Source organism: Pseudopipra pipra, chromosome 7 (genome assembly GCF_036250125.1).
Source record: "Pseudopipra pipra isolate bDixPip1 chromosome 7, bDixPip1.hap1, whole genome shotgun sequence".
NCBI classification, from domain to species: Eukaryota; Metazoa; Chordata; class Aves; order Passeriformes; family Pipridae; genus Pseudopipra; species Pseudopipra pipra.
The window spans coordinates 25,134,092-25,150,783 of NC_087555.1; the positions used below are offsets into that span (position 1 = coordinate 25,134,092).

The 16,692-nt window shown below is 35.4% G+C and overlaps 1 protein-coding gene across 4 annotated transcripts in view; it reads left to right on the top strand.

Annotated features, from left to right (window-relative positions):
• MAP3K2 (mitogen-activated protein kinase kinase kinase 2) overlaps positions 1-16,692 on the top strand; it is a 53,392-nt gene that overhangs the window by 7,740 nt on the left and 28,960 nt on the right. For all 4 annotated transcript variants that reach the window (XM_064661286.1, XM_064661285.1, XM_064661283.1 and 1 more), the window contains 3 exons: positions 10,866-10,935; positions 13,249-13,367; positions 14,979-15,019. In XM_064661286.1, the coding sequence (XP_064517356.1) occupies positions 10,932-10,935; positions 13,249-13,367; positions 14,979-15,019 (164 nt within the window). In that variant the 5' untranslated portion in view covers positions 10,866-10,931. The remainder of the gene's footprint in view (positions 1-10,865; positions 10,936-13,248; positions 13,368-14,978; positions 15,020-16,692) is intronic.

Below are 16,692 nucleotides of genomic sequence, written 5' to 3' on the forward strand. Positions count from 1 at the left end.
TGTTGACAAACTAGATTTCTATTGTTATATTTTTGTTTAAATGTTGTTATGAGGAATTGGGTTGAATAACATTTTTTTTTCAGATTCTCCAAAGTGCAAAGGGACAAAGAATTTGTGTATTTGATAGCTTGGCAATATGTTCATATGTTTGCCTATGTCAGTCATCCAGTTTAAAAAACAGTGCCTACTACATATGGATAAAAACTTAAAAGTTTGTCCATTTAGACCTGTTCGGTGAGACCTGCTGGCTACAAAAATGCTGCACAGTCATGTTATGTGTGTGGTAAAAGAATATTTGGATTTTGCATAGTATGTGTTACCTACAGATGCACACAAGAGTTTTTTCAATTTCCATTTATGTATATCGGGTACACACTTGTCTGTCCTCTTGGTGATATTATTGAGCTCTCTGTAGCGTTCCAAGCATGAGTGGTCCCAGTCTACCCATAACTGGGGCTCCCTGGTTAAATTAGTTGCTATTTGTTGTTGTCATTGGTGAGTGTTATAACCTTGGAGATTGATTCAGTACTGTTTTTTCTGTGCTGTTTTGGAAATCTGTATGGCTCATGAATGTCTTATCCTACTGAAATATTCCATATCAGCGTGTTATGAGATTGTCCTGCATCTTATGCTCTTATTTTTTTCAGGATAGAAATAATGGAAGAACTGTCTGACTGAATGTACAAAGTTAATTTGAGTTATGGTGGGGAGAGCAAGTGGGGTACTGAACTAGGAAGATGGGAGTGTGAGCCAGGAAAGGCATTTTAGGCAGAAGTTACAGGTTATGGTGAGTCAATGGAGTAGGAAAACATGACAGCAGGGTAGAGGAAGAAAATCATAGTTATATTACTGTACTCTGGATTTCCTTATTGTATTGCTGCCTTGCATAGTGTGCAGGAAGAACTGTGCTTTGAGGAACAACTGTGCTTTGAGGAATGAGTAAGATACTTTGTAACAATGACTGTTCACTGAGGAGGATTCCTCTTTGATTTGTTGCAAAATCTGGAAGATGTGTAGTAAATGGGACTGAGATGTCTTCATGGTAAAGACACAAATATGTCCTTGGAGATTCAGATTCTGTTTTTGCTGGTGTCATGACAGCCTCAGCAGGAGAGCTCCAAATGGCAGCAACAGGTGCTGAGCTGAGAGCACAACTGAGATTTTTTAGAAGGAGAAACAGAAGCACCTAAATCTGATTATGACACGCCCTGTAGTGCATGTTTCCTGGTATTCTGCGATTCTGAAAATTTCCTGCTCCTGTTTTATTTGAGACACCTTTTATGCAGCTACTCAGTTCACATAAAACAGTAGATTAGGAAAAAGTTACAAACATCGTGGAAGTGTTTTACTGTGCGAGTTTGTGGGCACTGTAATGTTATCTTAATATCTTGAACATTTCTGTGATATGAATAGCACTAAGCAGTTTGTTTAGCATATAGCCTAGTTAATGGTAAGGAATATATTCTTAATGTTGTGATGCTCTGAGACTTTCCACCACAGTGGTGGTGATAAATTTCCAAGAGCCAGAGTGCTCTGGAGGCAGTGATGCAGTTATTTGTAGTCCAGTGAACTGTGTCTATTACTTTTTAACATACCTTTGTGAGAAAATCTAGTCTTGGGTAAGAGTAGAGAAGTATGAGCAGTCAATTTGTAGCCAGTGTGTTCTGTTGCAAAATTGGCACACTGAAGTATTTTGCAAGGTGTTGTGGCACCTGTTTCCAAGTTTCAGCTGTTGTGACCCTTCCTCAATTTAAAATACACGTTTGTTTCATAATAATGGTGGTTTATTCCCTTGGAATCATGAACAGATCTTAAGAAAGCATCATGACTTTCAAGACAGATATGCTTGATGGATCAGCAGTCATTCTTCAGTTAGATTGAGAAATGAGCTGTCGAGTGCTTTGGCTGCTGCTGAGGCAATGACAGATACAGGAAATGGAGAAGTTCTGTAAAACTTGAATTAGATGAAGAAAGAGATCTTGTTGAGGAAAGTAGATGCTTTTCTGTTTGAGGCCAATTACAGTCTTATCTTTTTTTGTGTGCTTGAAATGGAGTGGACTTATGAAGGGTTAGGTAATAGAGGCTCTTGATACTTCTTGGAAAGAAGAGGTTCATTCAAAGCAGGAAACTTGCATTCAAGTGCCTTGAAACTCTCTAAATATGCTTATCTCTCCCTATCAACTGTAAAGGAAGTGTAGAGAGATTAGCTTTCCTCAACTATGGTTACTCTTTGTGAATATTGCTGTAAGTGTTAAGATATTTATCTCAAAAGCCTAATTTTGCTATAAACTCATCTTGAACTGCTACTTTGCATTTTTATGAGAACAATCCTTAAAAACTGTGTCCTCACATACTCAAACCTTCCAGCACATTTTAAGTTTTTCAAGTCAAGATCATTGTTCATCAAACTGATAAATGTTATATGAATGTGTCAAATTACAGTTTCTAGAACAACAGGAACTAAAGATTTAATCTAAATAGGATGAAGTTTTGCTGTTGTCACTGGGCATGTTGGATCCTTCAGTTTATTCTGAAGTCTGTTTCTTAAGGTAATTTGAGAGAGAGCTGCATTTGTGGTGCTAGAACTGACCACACTATTTTTTGAGGTTTTATCCTTCCTGGAACTGGAAAGGCACTATCCATAGAAGTTGTATTTTATGCAAGTCTGGTCTGTTTTATTGTTTTGGGGTTGGTTTTTTCTTTGTTTTTGTTTTGGGTTTTGTTGTTGTTTGTTTTGTTTTGTGGTTTGGGTTTTTTGTTTGTTTATTAAATTGATCTCTGGAAAGGTTGCAGTTAGTAACCATTCTTTTCAGAAAACAAACAAATACCAAATCATGTCTCTAACTGTACAGATGAGGTAAGTCTGCATGGTCATGTGGGCTCAGTGAGACGTAAATTCACTTTCTTTGCTTGCCAGGAAGTGTCTTCAGTTTAAGAAATCTCAAGTCTGCACATTGTAGAGACACCTGATCTATCTGATACTGATCAGCCATCCCACAGTTGCTGTGTGCAGCCTTCCCAATGCTCTGCAGTAAGCAGTGTCCCTGTAGGTTGTGTATAGCAGCAAGATGGCTTCTGCATACACTACATCTTTATATGCACAAGGATTCCATTATGCCTCTTTAATGTTGTATTGCACTTATGTTAGATAATTACACATTGTGATTTAATAATTCTTCTGAATTGTTTCTTGCCAAACTGTCCAGTCTTTTAACTGCAACTTTTTTTCCAATTTCCTAAATGATTGTCTTTATGTCAAAATGCATTCAATGCAAAACCATTACTGAATAAATGTAATAAACCACAATATTTAGACTTGCATAAAATACAGCTTCTAATTATGAGTGGTGCCCTCCTGGTTGCAGGAACGATAAAAATTCAAAAAGCAGTCCTGTCAGTTTTAGCACCATAAATGCAGTTAATATTTTTTTTTAAACGTGTTTAATGTTATTTTTTTAATAAATAATAAATGGAGGGAAACCACAATACATTATTATGTGTGTTTAAAATATGTAATGGTATTGAAATACGTTTTGCTGGACTGCAACTGTTTTCACATGAGTCAGGTCATTTGCTTAAGCCATAACTTATGTGTCTTGTTGTGCCTGCCTGATCGTTGCTGGTCTTCAGGGGGCTGCACTGAGAGTCGTGTTCACTGGTATTTTTTGTTAAGCAGGAATATGTATCTCGAAATATTTTATTTAATCCATCAACAGATGATTTCCTGTTAGTTAATTGAGGTTTTAAAGCAAATAACTAAAATATCATGTGATATTTAGCCAAATATGTTGGAAAAAACTAAGTAGGATAATTGTTGCAGTTAGTTCTGTTAACTAATCTGTCATCATTTCAAGAAGACATATTTTGCTTGGCAGTGATAATAAACCCTGAAATCAAGGCATTTACTGTGTTTTTTCGTTTAATACTGTGGTAGAAACCAAGCTAAGTGTTGCAGTATTTTACTCTCAATTGATGTGAAGATAAACAATTGGCAGTTCTTGGACTGCATTTTATCTCTTTGTTCTTGTGGGTGGTGAAATTTCTACTCCAGTTACACTGCTGTGGTTTGGACACAACCTCTTGATTTTTTTTTTTTCCAAAATTGGAACAAAAAATGGATGCTGGCTATTTCTTCCTGTTTTTTTATCACCAATTGCTATTTCACTATCTAAATTCAGTAAAAAACAGGTATCTGCGAGTATTTTTGTCCCTTAATATATTTTTATTAGTAATTAAAAAATATGTTAACTTTGAATGAGTTGGTTGCTATAATTTTATGAAGCCCATCATGCTGATAGAGGTTGCTGGCTCATGTTACTCTGTTTAAGGTTGTTCGGTCTCTGTACAATAGGTTAAAATAGCTTGGGGTGCTGAATGAACTGGTTTCATTACAAGAGAGTGAGCAAATTGAGGGCCAAAACTGGAAGTATGTAAACTAAGCTACATGCAATCAGAACAAGACTTAAAATATTTTTTAAAATAAGTCCAAGTACTTTAGCAGAAATAAGCCAGAATTATTCTTTCTGTAAAAAAGTATTTGATGTGTTGGTGTTGCTTATTTTGTCTAACAGTCATTCTGGTGGTAGAAAGGTTTAGTTTAGCTGTTCAGGATGGAATTGGTGAATGATGGTAACTGTGGAAAACCACGTAGTGAGGTGCTGCCTGTAGCAAGGTGGGGGTTGGCCTCTTCTCCCAGGCATCCAGCAATGGGACAAGAGGAAATGGTCTCAGGCTGTGCTCCCAGGAGGTTCAGATTGGACATCAGGAAGAATTTATTCACTGAGAGGATTGTCAAGCATTGGAACTAGCTGCCCAGGGAAGTGGAGGAGTCACCATCCCTGGAAGTGTTCAAGAAGCAGCTGGATGTGGCACTTAGTGCTCTGGGTTCATTGATGTGGTGGTGTTCGGTCAAAGGTTGGACTCATCTTGGAGGTCTTTTCCAACTTAATGATTCTATGAAGTAAAAATAAAGGGGAATAAAATTTCTGTCTGATGTTCCCTGAGTCCAGGACAGGTAATCATTCCTGAATTACTGCCCTGGTTGTAAGAGACACTGCTCTAGGTTGTGTGTCTTCCTTACTCTGAGCCATCAACTGACAGAGCTTGGTTGGTTCCGCTGTTTTGCCAGTCTCTCCTAGCACAGTACAAGTGAGTGGACCATCTCAGTGTGTCCTGTCCAGTGCAATTCATCTCAAAATTGGGATAAATTGAAGGAGGAAGAAAGTGCTTCAGAATAGAAGGGGTTACATGACAGAGAAAGAACTAAGGAGGAGAATATTACTGCTCTGTGGCTCATGCCCTTGCTGACATGCTATTGATAGACAAGATTCCTCCCTGCTGGCTGAGAAACATACATTCATTCATTCATTCATTCATTCGTTCATTCATTCATTCATTCCCCTGCAGTATCTTTTAATTTTAAAAGATCACATAGTACTGTGACAGGAATAATATTTTTATTTTTTTAATTCACCCAGTAAAACTTCCATTTCTAGTGTTCCAAATTTGACCCACTGAGTCTTATTTTTCATTTTGTTTTCCAAATGTTACCTTAATTTATCAATTGTCATTGTTGTTGGCTTTTGATTTGGGTTAGTTTAATCTTTTTCTCCTTTTCCTACTTTTCCTGTGAATAGCTTTTCTTATATATTATTACAATATGTTAGAGACCCAAGTTTTTCTGAAGCTGATCTCACATCTGATGCGTTACTCCTAGACTTTTTCTTGTTACTGCTCTTTACTTCTATTTTCTCAGTCCTTCATGATTTTATGATACTGCTGCTGCTTTCAGTCTTTGAAAAGAGTGACTTTTTGTCCAGTGTTCATTTGTGTGTATGTCCGTATAAAATCCTCTTATTTTTGTTCATTTCTGTGGAGTTACCTTCTTTTAGGTATCTCCTAATGTCTTATAACAATGCTGACTTCTATGCTTGTCACACTATGCAGTGTCATTATTGTCATTTATACCAGCAGTTGCTTCGAGCTATGAAAAAGGCTACAAAAGTTCAGATTTAGGTATTACTGTTTGTCTTGTTAGCAGATACTGCTTTGTTTTTTTTTTAAATAAAACCCATAACAAGCAGTGCTGCACATTATTTTGGTTAAAGGTTAAGTAGGCATATTTGAGTAGGTGATCACTTCAGCCTTGCTTACTGTGATTTATAATAGATTGGCTGTGTGAGACCAAGCATTTGATTGTTTAGGAATAACATTTTTAGACTAAAACCATTTTGTCTGGCTCATTCTTCTGGCTATGAAATAAATTTTTATGGTTTTACTTTGATTCTGATTGTCCATTCTACAGTCTGAAAAATTACCTGTGAATGCACGCTCTTGATTTTTACTTGGCTTTTTGCATCATCTGGTTTTTTTATGGAGAAATGTGCATCTGAATAGCAATGCTCACAGGTTTTGATTTCTTGTTGTTTTGGTTTAACTTCCTTAGATTATGTCTAATATAGTAGAAGTCTGATTTAATCTTTAACTGTGATGGAAATAATTACAATGCATCTTTCTTATTGAGTTTGCATGATATCATTTTCCTTTGGTGTAAGAACTGGAAGCCATGTATCCTTGCAGTCATTTATTTTACAGAAAATTTATTGTAGGGAATTGATATCTTTGAGGTTCTTGCTCCACTGTTGAAATAGGTTTGGACTCCAAAGGTGTAAGGTACCTTTATGTGTAGATAAAGTATTACTGTATGAGTCTAAAATCCATACAAAATCAGGCTAAGCTAGATTGCTTGCTTCACCTTTTTTTTTGTTCTTGATTTTTAACATGAGCAGCGTCAAAGCTGGCTTATGTTCTTAAGTGCTTATATACTGCCTGTACTGTTCTCAGATGATTAGTTTAAGGCTCTTGTTGTAGCCATAGCTAATTTTACTTTTTAAAAATTATACTTTTCTTGTGAAGTTGAATGCTGTAGGAGCCATTTCATTTCTGCACACCATGTATTTTTGTATTTCACAGAACTACAACACCTTTTCTAGATCACTTAAATATTCCATATAGCACCTGCTTGCTTACTTCCTCTACTGTATGAGGTTAAAGCTTTTTTCTCCTAGCCTACAAGCTTTTGAATGTGACCAAGTCAGTCATGAGAGACGATGTAATGTGTGTGCCAGCACTTGTATACTTTTATCTTTCAGTAACCAAGAGGGCACTGGGTTGTGTTTATTATAGGAGTGCCACAGGGCATTTGAACAGCTCCATTATTGGCCACATGACTTACTTGCCCTCAGTCTTTGTTTCATTTGCATTGAGAAAGCTAAAAACAATTTCCAAGAATCACCTGGATATTTTCTTCCTTGGTGGCATTCTCAGATTCTGAAAGACTTCCAGGCTCTGGAAGGTGGCTGGTAGGAAATGAATCATGAATATGAATCAGCGTCTCTCCACCCTTATATCCAAAATGCTGTTGCTAGGATATTCTTCTTTGATGATGTGATAAGAGTAGCAAACACCTTTTTGAAATTCACTCTCTGTTATCCTTTCTTTAATTTCATTCAAATTCAGGCTGCTTGTGTCTCTCTGCAAGACCTTGACATAATCTTATTCTATCTTTGCATCTGCTCTTTGTGTTTTGCAGCCTTTGCTTCTCCTGAGTCTTTCTCTGAGTTCCAGTTTTTTGTTTCGCTTCCTTTTTTGTCCTGGATTGTAATTTACTCTTGTATGTGTGCACTATACTAACTCTACTATGCAGCCATGGATTAGGGTATGCTTTTTTCTTTTTCTACGGAATGTATATACTTCTGTTTGAAAAAACGTTGATTTTTGTTAGCTTGTTCTTGCTCACTCTCCACACCCACCCTGTTGTTAACAGCCCGTTGTGAAAATGAGCAGTTAAAAACAGAAGTGTTTTCTCAATTCACAAGGTGAATTCATAAAGGTCTTCATAAATTTGGATCTGAGTAATGTTTTTAATTGAAATTTTATTGTTGTTACTTGTTTTTGAAGTAACACTAAATGCTAACAGAAAGGCTGTCAAGCTGTTTAGTTGGTGATTAATTATATTTTATATTTGAATAGAAAGAATTTTGGTTAAAAGGGACGATAAAGTAAGACATATATAAGTTACTCAGAGAAATTTAATTTTCCTAAGTTGTGGATTTTTTTTTTCTTTTAAGGAATAAGAAGGAAGTGGAAGAGAAAATAAATTTATGTTCACTTATTAGCTTATGTTCTTTTATGAGAGATGCCACAAATTAATAATAAAGAAAGAATTCTTGTGGCTGGCGCAACTTGGAGAATATATTTTTAAAATATTTCTTCTTCAGCCTTATATGAGCCCTGTAGCTCAAATATCTTGAGCTTCCAAGTTGTTTTGGGGTTTTTTTTCAGCTACGTTTAGACAGAACATCTGGAGTGGTTTTGTTTGGAGATATAACTCGGTGTGGTTTTCTTCAGGTGTGGCAGAAGATTTAAAATGCCTCAGAGAACTATTGTATTTCTTTGAAGTGTTTTCAAGGAAGTATTACAGAAGTACTTCATCCAAAGTCATGAAACACATTTTTATGTTTAATGTATTAAGACATATAATTAAAACAGACATAAGAAAATGACATTAGCTCTCATTTAAAGACAGTTGAATCAAATACAGAATTAAAAGATGTTTTATGAGCATCTTCAATGAGTAATTCTTTGGAAGATCTCCCGAGACAACTGGTGATACAAAAAACATAGTGTAGGAAATAATTTAATGTATGTTCTGCTTTGCTTTTTTGACTCTTAGGGATGCAAAGGATGCAAAAAATCAGATATGGGGGAAAAATGTTAGTTGTAATATTTAAGGCTATAAAGGTAATCCCAGTTCACTAAGTAAACCAGTTCTCCTGGCATCTTGTGTGAGAGCAAGGTCAAAAGATACTTTCCTTATTTTGAGTGATATTGGGCACTATCATTCAGCAAATAAGTGAAAATTCAGCCTATTTTCCTCTCTGAAGATTAGTACAAATCCCCTGCTTTTCTGTCTTCATGTGTTTCCTTTTCTGTTATGGAGCAACAGAAGCTTTTTCCTTTTTAGTTTTTGTTTTTGCTTTGGAGTTTGCATTTGTTTGTTGGTTTGGTTTATTTTTTTTTTTTTTTTTTTAAGAGGCTGGAGACCATGTTAGTAGTGAAAGCAGAGGGTTGGGTCGTGAGGCTGTGGGCCACCCAGGCCAGGTTTAGTTCCCATACTCTTACAGACTTTAATACTTTACAAGACATTAGATGGGAGTTTCTTTTCCACAGCACTTGGAAACTGTTTGAGGTACTGTTTTGAGGCTGTCCATAGACTTGGGAGTATGTAACTCTGATTGCACATCCATCGTATTTTTAGATTTATTTTAGTTCGAATGTACTGTTTTGTGTGCTCTCTCTACTGAACTGATTTCTGATTATGTAGTGGGACCTCTGGGTCTTCTTGAAAAGCCTGAGTTATTATAGAGCTTGAAACAGACAGTAGTAGAGGACTCATCTGATAGGTAAAAGGCATTATTTAGGAGAGACCTTCATATGACTCTCAAGTCCAATGTAAGAGACAATGCCAAAAACTTAGGTACCGAACTGAAGGTGCTCAGAAGTCTTTTGAAAAACTAGAATTAATTTGTTATTAGATAGACAATTGGCAGAATATTCAAGCAAGGAAACCTGACTGACTGGTGCTGAAAGAGCTCCTCCCCTTTCTTCTTAGCCATGCGCTCCCACAGGCTGCCCCTTGCTGGTCTCAGGGGTCGTTTGACACTAAACCATAGGAATAAAAATTTTGATTAAAGAAGGGGAAAAAAAATGAGTCATATTCTACTAGTGTAGCTCCTTGAATGAACTAGCAGGGAAATAATTTGTTTTTATCAGTGTAAGGTAAATCTTTTTCTCTTGAGTCAGAAGGAAGGATGGTCCACTGCAGTCAACAAAAGGGAGGAGGCACAAGGGACCTTCCCTACTTGGTTACAGTGACTGCTTAAGAAATAAGGATTTTCTTCTCTTGCATTAAAAAAAGTCAGAATTTTTCCTGTGGTAGTCTGTATTGCAACAAATCTCATTGTCTGTTTAGGGATATGATTTTCGGTTTTTGCTGTTAACATCCATAATGGCATCTCATAGAAAGATTATTTTAATTGGTCCTTTGTTATTGGGTTTTTCTAGTTGGCCAATTTTGAAGATGTTGTGACAGGGTTTGTTCATAAAAGTGCTCCTTATGTTTCTGCTTTTCTGTATAAATTGTATACAGAATATATTTTTTATATATTGTATAATAAAAGTTAATACTTGCTGTCTTCCAGAGCCATTTACTTTCAGAAATGTTAGCATATCTGTGTTATGTTCTTGAATTATGGTGAAAAATTTGAGTTTATATAATCAGTAGGTGTGGATGACTCTTGATTTGTGCTGTGAGTTTGATATGTATTTATATTTATAGACTATATGTATCTGTATATAACTATCTATAACTTTAACTATCTGTAACTTTAACTATAACTATATATATAACTACATAACTTTAAACACCAGATAGAGTATGGACCTGTAGAAAAAGAATCAGTTTTTAATAATCTGGAGTAGTGGGTATCCCATATAGTAGAGTGTTACAGTTAATTAAGCTACTAATCATCATTGAGGGGTATAGGTAGAGACTAAAGTCAGCTTAAGTCTAGAAGAATATTTAGTTCAGGTTTTTATGTCTTTGTAAAGTATGTACATTGCTCAGAGGCTGGTGAGGCTTTGGGAGCAGAATCTGTTTTCTCCACACATTGTATTTGTGCCTTATGCAATCGAATTTGCTATATAGAATATTAGAAAAACTGCCCATAAACAATGAAGAGTTGGCTGTTTTACATGGCTTTGACAACTTCAGTAATTGTGGGGTTTTTGGTTTTGCTTTTTAGGGAATAAAATAATGCTAATGAAGCAGCCCTTTCCTTGAAGTTCGAGTTTTCAGACTCACTGCCATAATGGGTAAGTCTTATGTGTAACATACATAAAAATTTAGTTCAGATACTCTTCATTTCTATTGAGTGCTAAAACCATTAATGTACTACAATTCCTAGGAAATGTGTGCTTTGGCTGTTTAACGCAGTGTAGCACCAATATGAAAGGCAGTGTTCAGCAGCTTTGCAGTATTCAAAATATTTCTCTTTTTTTTTCTTGGAATATAGCACTTTTCCCTTATTATGTGGTAACTTAAAGATTTAAGTATAGGAAATTGAGATTCATGGTATTAGAGTATTTACTGTCCTCTAAATGGTAATGACTGTTGGAAAAAAACAAGTCCAAACCACAAAGTCTATATTAAAGGATTTTATCTTGTATCATTGCAGTGCAAAGCCAAGACTGTGTAGATGGTCTGTTTTTCTAAATATGTAGCACATTTGTATTACTTTAGATTTTATGCCAGTTTTTCAAGCTGTGTGTGCTTTTTAATGAGTTGACCATGTTGTTATTGTAATCATTTATCAGAGCTCCCTCTCAAAAATATCCCAGCAAACCAACCAACTACAACACGCACATTTTCATGTTGCTTTTGTTCATCTCTTATTGTTATGCTAATGTTCCTAACCTTATGCTTAATAATCAAGTTGCCTAATCTGGGAATACAGCATTCTTCAGATTTCTGATCTTCTCCAGCATTTTGCTTGAGAGGAGTGACTGTTGAGTCATGATGGATATTCAGTAAACTTTAAACACTTTACCACAGTTCTTTGGTTTCATGAAATATGCAACATAGTGACCACTGGGAAAGAAATTTCCAATCAACTGCTAAAACATCAATTTATTTTTTACCATTGCTGAGCACTAGAATAGGCTATAACACAATAAAATAGTTTAACTTATTTTAATTTTGGCAAATCTTGAAGTGTGTTTTAGTGTGAGAAAAGAATAACTGAGCTGCAAGAACGCCTTCAGTTCTGCCATTAAATATTGCTAGTAAAACTTGCTTTTATAGATTTGCATATCTTAGTAGAGTTATGAATAATGACAGCATGAGTGATGATCAAAGGTACTCATTTTCAGACCAGCTTTCTGATCTGTTAGGAATCTATTAAATTAGAGCACTTAAATCCCACAATTTCCTTGTATAATAAATATATTTGGTTGTATTTTAATAGAATGTGAAGGAATTCTCATGGTTGCCGAACACTTGGAATGCTTACTTGCTGATTTTAATGCTGAGCTTTTCTCAGGTCCGTGTTTGAGAAATACGGTTCTTTGTAAATCACAGCATTTAGCAATGAATTCTTCAACAAACATTGAATTGTTCACAATGTTCCTTCATTGTGAAGGAGCGTGAAGGCACACAATCAACACTTTTGTAGATAAATTTTGTCATCAAGTGTTCCAGATGCATGCTGAGTGCAGGTACTATTGCTGTGGCAAGGAACAAAACATAAGAAATAAATTTCTCTTAGTGGTAGATGTACAGGCTTTTGAGCTCCTAAGTGTTTTCCTGTCTAAAGGAGCATCCCATTTCTAGGGCAAATCTCATCTATCATGGCCTCAGGCTGTCACAGTTGTGGCAGATCTTCAGGATTTAGGGTTTTTTTGAACTTGAAACCTAAGTTATGTAGCACTCCTGCCCCTAAATTGTCCCCTGGGTTCAGTGCTTCTGTTTCTCCTTATGAATTCTTTCTTTAAGACCTAAAATCCTCTGTATTTTCAGTCCTGGAAAGGTTCTATAGAGTTTTATTTTTGGTTTATTGGTTGTTTTTTTGTTGATGGTTTTTGTTTTGGTTTTTCTTTTAATTACTTCATGCGCTATCAGCAGATGCTCAAACAGTTGAGGTGTTCCTCTGGGAGTTTGTGTATGCTTCCAGTGGGCATGATCATATCTGTTCAGGACAGAGGGAAAATGGTTCAAAAGTACTTGTGTTTTTTTCTGAGAGGGGCAGGAAATGTAATTTCTAGTAAATGTCTCACCCATACTATTTGAAACAAAGTACATAAGGCTTTTCCCCGTACACCCCCTTTCTTTTATTAATACAGCCTGCAGTTGTGTAGAGCTTAGTCTCTGTTATGACTTCGGTTTTTTAAACTTGCTATTTAAGTGTGGTTACTGATTAAGCTGTTTATTTCCTTAAGCACTGTTAATGATAAATAAAATAAAAACATTTGCAACGTGGCAGCAATTTTTTTTAATTTGGCAATTATGTATTGGAGTGTAATGAGGACTTTTGGATTTTAGAATAATGCTTGCCTAATTGTGAAATGAAATGGTAATGCCCTTCAAATATAACAGTCTTTTACACTTGTCTGGTCTTTCTCTCTGAGCAGATGAGCAGCAAGCTTTGAATTCAATCATGCAGGATTTGGCTGTGCTTCATAAGGCCAGTCGTCCTGTATTGCCCCAGCAAGAAACAGGAAAACCAAAGTCATCTTCACCTAAAAAACAGGTAATTTTTAAATGTCCTCACTAACCTACTGAACATGGAATGTCCTGCTGTGACTTCTGTAATTATTTTTCTTGCCTGACCAGTGAGCATACCAGAATGAGCTGTTAGTCTCCCACATGTGCTGCCATTTTCTTTGTTCATGTTCTTGTATTATCAGCCAAATGAAATGGTGGCATTTGAGAGCAGATCATAGTATATGCTTAAATAACTCTTGTACTGGTAAATTGAAGATCATAGAGGTATTTTGACATTGTATGTAGAGTGATTTTATAGTTGTTGTTATTATTATATTGATACTATACTATTTTAAAATATCAAGAAAAATTTTATAGGTTTAGTAGATTGTCCAGTTGTCACCTATATCACACCAAAGAATGTCAGTACAGCAGCAGAAACATGCTTAAGCTCTTTTACTGCATCTTTGGCCTCGGTTTCTTGTTTGTTCATGTGCTGGAAATGTGAGTTCTTTTCAGCTGTATTTTCTCTAGATACTAAACAGAAATGGAATAAGTAGTAAATACTTAGTTGATAGGTTTGAACTACTATACTGAGAGATTAGGAGAGGACAACGATTTTTACCCATAAATAACATAATAAACATACATTAACTGTATGTTTATTTGATTGGATCCTTAATTTACAGTTCAATATTTAATGAAATTTCCGTTTATGCCTATTTTAACCTGTTAATATATATATTCCTATATATTTGGCTTTTAAACTGTCGAAACCCAATGGCTACATCTTTTTCATTCTGTGCTTTAAAAGTTGTATGAGTTCAGTGTATATCACAGTGGTGCTTTGCTGATGTCATGTAACTCGTGTCTGAGCTGTGACTTTAGACATTGTGGTAACATGCATTTTTGATCCAAAATGATTTGAGTATAATACATGTTTAGAAAGTTAGAAGAAATGTTTATCCTTCTGTTTCAATTTATAAATTTTGAAAGTAATAATTTTTTAATCACTTGTTTTGGAAGATGCAACATTGTTACTTGGATAATGCATTATTGTTTTTCCTGCATTATTGTTTTGCCTGCAATAGGTGCTAATACAGTTTGATTCTTAAAATTATGATTTTGCAAAAAGCAAACTTTATTTCCTCTGCAAATATATACAGATATGGTTATTGGGAAATTTATTGCATGACTGCTGGCTTAATTACATGTGTTGGTTTCTATGGTAATGCTTATGAAACAAGATATGTTTCTTAAGCCTGGAATGCTCAACTGCAAAGTGTACATAAAAACCTGTTGTTGGAGCTAAATCTACCTGCCTGTTCAGGATAGAGAACTTTTTGGTAACCGTTCCACGCTGAATTTGAACTCATAAATCTGTTATAATATTAAAATATATTGATAGAAAATAATGTCTTTACGTAGAGAAGCATTCATTGTAGTTCAGAATAAGTTTTTGTATTTTTTACACACTTTAAGCCTCTGTCAGGTACTTCAGCAGTGGTAGCTTGTTTAGATACTTGTTGTATTGGAAAGGACAGAAAATTAATAAGGAATTTAGTTCTGGTGTAAGATTATTGAATGGGAGTTCATGGCCTTCATTAAAGGAGGTATTAACAAACTGATAGTGGTTCCTTTATGTCTTTTCTTACAGAATGATGTTAGAGTCAAATTTGAACATCGAGGTGAAAAAAGGTAAGGGAACGGTCTTGTCTCTTGATTATTTGTAGAGTTTTGTTGTGTTTTTATCATAAAGTTTCAAAGTATTTCAGATCTCTAAGTGTATTTTGTTTGAACTTGAATTTAATTTTGATATAAACACAATTTAAAGATAATGAACTGTTTGAAATGTGGGCTCTAAGTATACATAAATGTGGAAGTATCATACTGTACCTATGTCCCATGGAGGATCCTTCATTTGGTTACCCTTCAGATAGGTATTTGTAGCTGTGATCAATTACTTAGATCATTAGAATAGATCTCAAGTTTGAATAGACCAGAATATAAATTTTTTTGCTTCATCTTGTGTGTAATAAATGCATGATAATTTATTGTTACTGTAACACCCAGAGAAAGAGGTCTAAATCTTAAATCTCAGTATTGGATTGTACTTTGGAGGTACCAGTATGAAACTGTAAGAAGAAAATTTATTAGATTCAGATTGCTTTTATTTGATCAGTTAAAATTTATTTTCATTTTGTATATGAGGTGGCTGATGCACCTGCTTAAAGTGTACAAGCATCTGTATATATCACTGCTCTGATGACTGCTTAAAAGCTTTTACAGAATTCAGTGTACAACTCCATGCAGAACTGGTTGTGGACAACTGATTTTGCCTGCCTGTCTCTTTCTGAAAGCATAAAATTTCATTCTACCTGCAGAGAAATGGTTATAGAATTAGATCTTTGAAAATACTTAAGGAAAAAGGAAATAATATCCTGGTCATGCTGTTTGTCAGTAGAAATTGTAAATTTCGTAATTGCTTCAGAATGAAACCTATACATACTACTTCTGGGCAGCCCTTGGTGTGATGTGCAGTAGTTGAGTGTGTGTCCATGCTGATTACAGTGTGTGCCCTCTCTGTACGTGGAGCAGTAAAATAGCAGTAAGTTCCCTCGGTATTAACATTCTCCAGCTTCTTTCTATCACTTCTCTGAACATCACACATAAAAGTGCATCAGTAATGGTTGAGTGCTGTAAGTAATTTGGAGGAAATAAGTTTTTTTGAAAGCTTTGAAAATTGAGGACTCTTCTACCTAACTATTTCTCGTGAAATAAGGAGAAGCATGAATTTAAAACAGAGAGATGTTTACTTGCTGCCAGTCTGCATGGACGGTGCATTTTGCAGTTTATCATAATTCACTTTCACAGTGGACTAAGTTAATCAATTCAATATGAATTGCTTAACAAGCATAAAATAAGTGTGTGGAAAGATACCTTTCCCAAGCTTTTATGCTGTTGGACCTAGCTCTGTTCTGCACTGTCCCGAGTGCCTTGAGCCTTCTTGCCCAGAGGTACTGGGCAGCCCAGGCTCAGTGCTCAGCATGAGTTATAATACTTTTGTTGCCTGAGCATGTAGATCTAAAGATAAAGTAATGAAATTATGCAGGAAAAATAAGTTATGCAATGGCTTTCTCACTAGGTTTGAAAAAGGGAAGTGAAAAACAGAAGTGATTTCAGACTTGCTTTCAGTGGTGAATGTGGCACTTTGTTCCGAGGAGCTGGTGGTGTGATGGGTAGAGTTGTAGGCTTGTTGCACAAATTGTTAATTACAGTGAGAGTTGGTGTTGGTTGCTCTTGTTTGTTTTGGGTGTTTTGTTAAGATTTTATTTTTTAACAATAATTTTTAATTGTAAGTGGCCTGACTT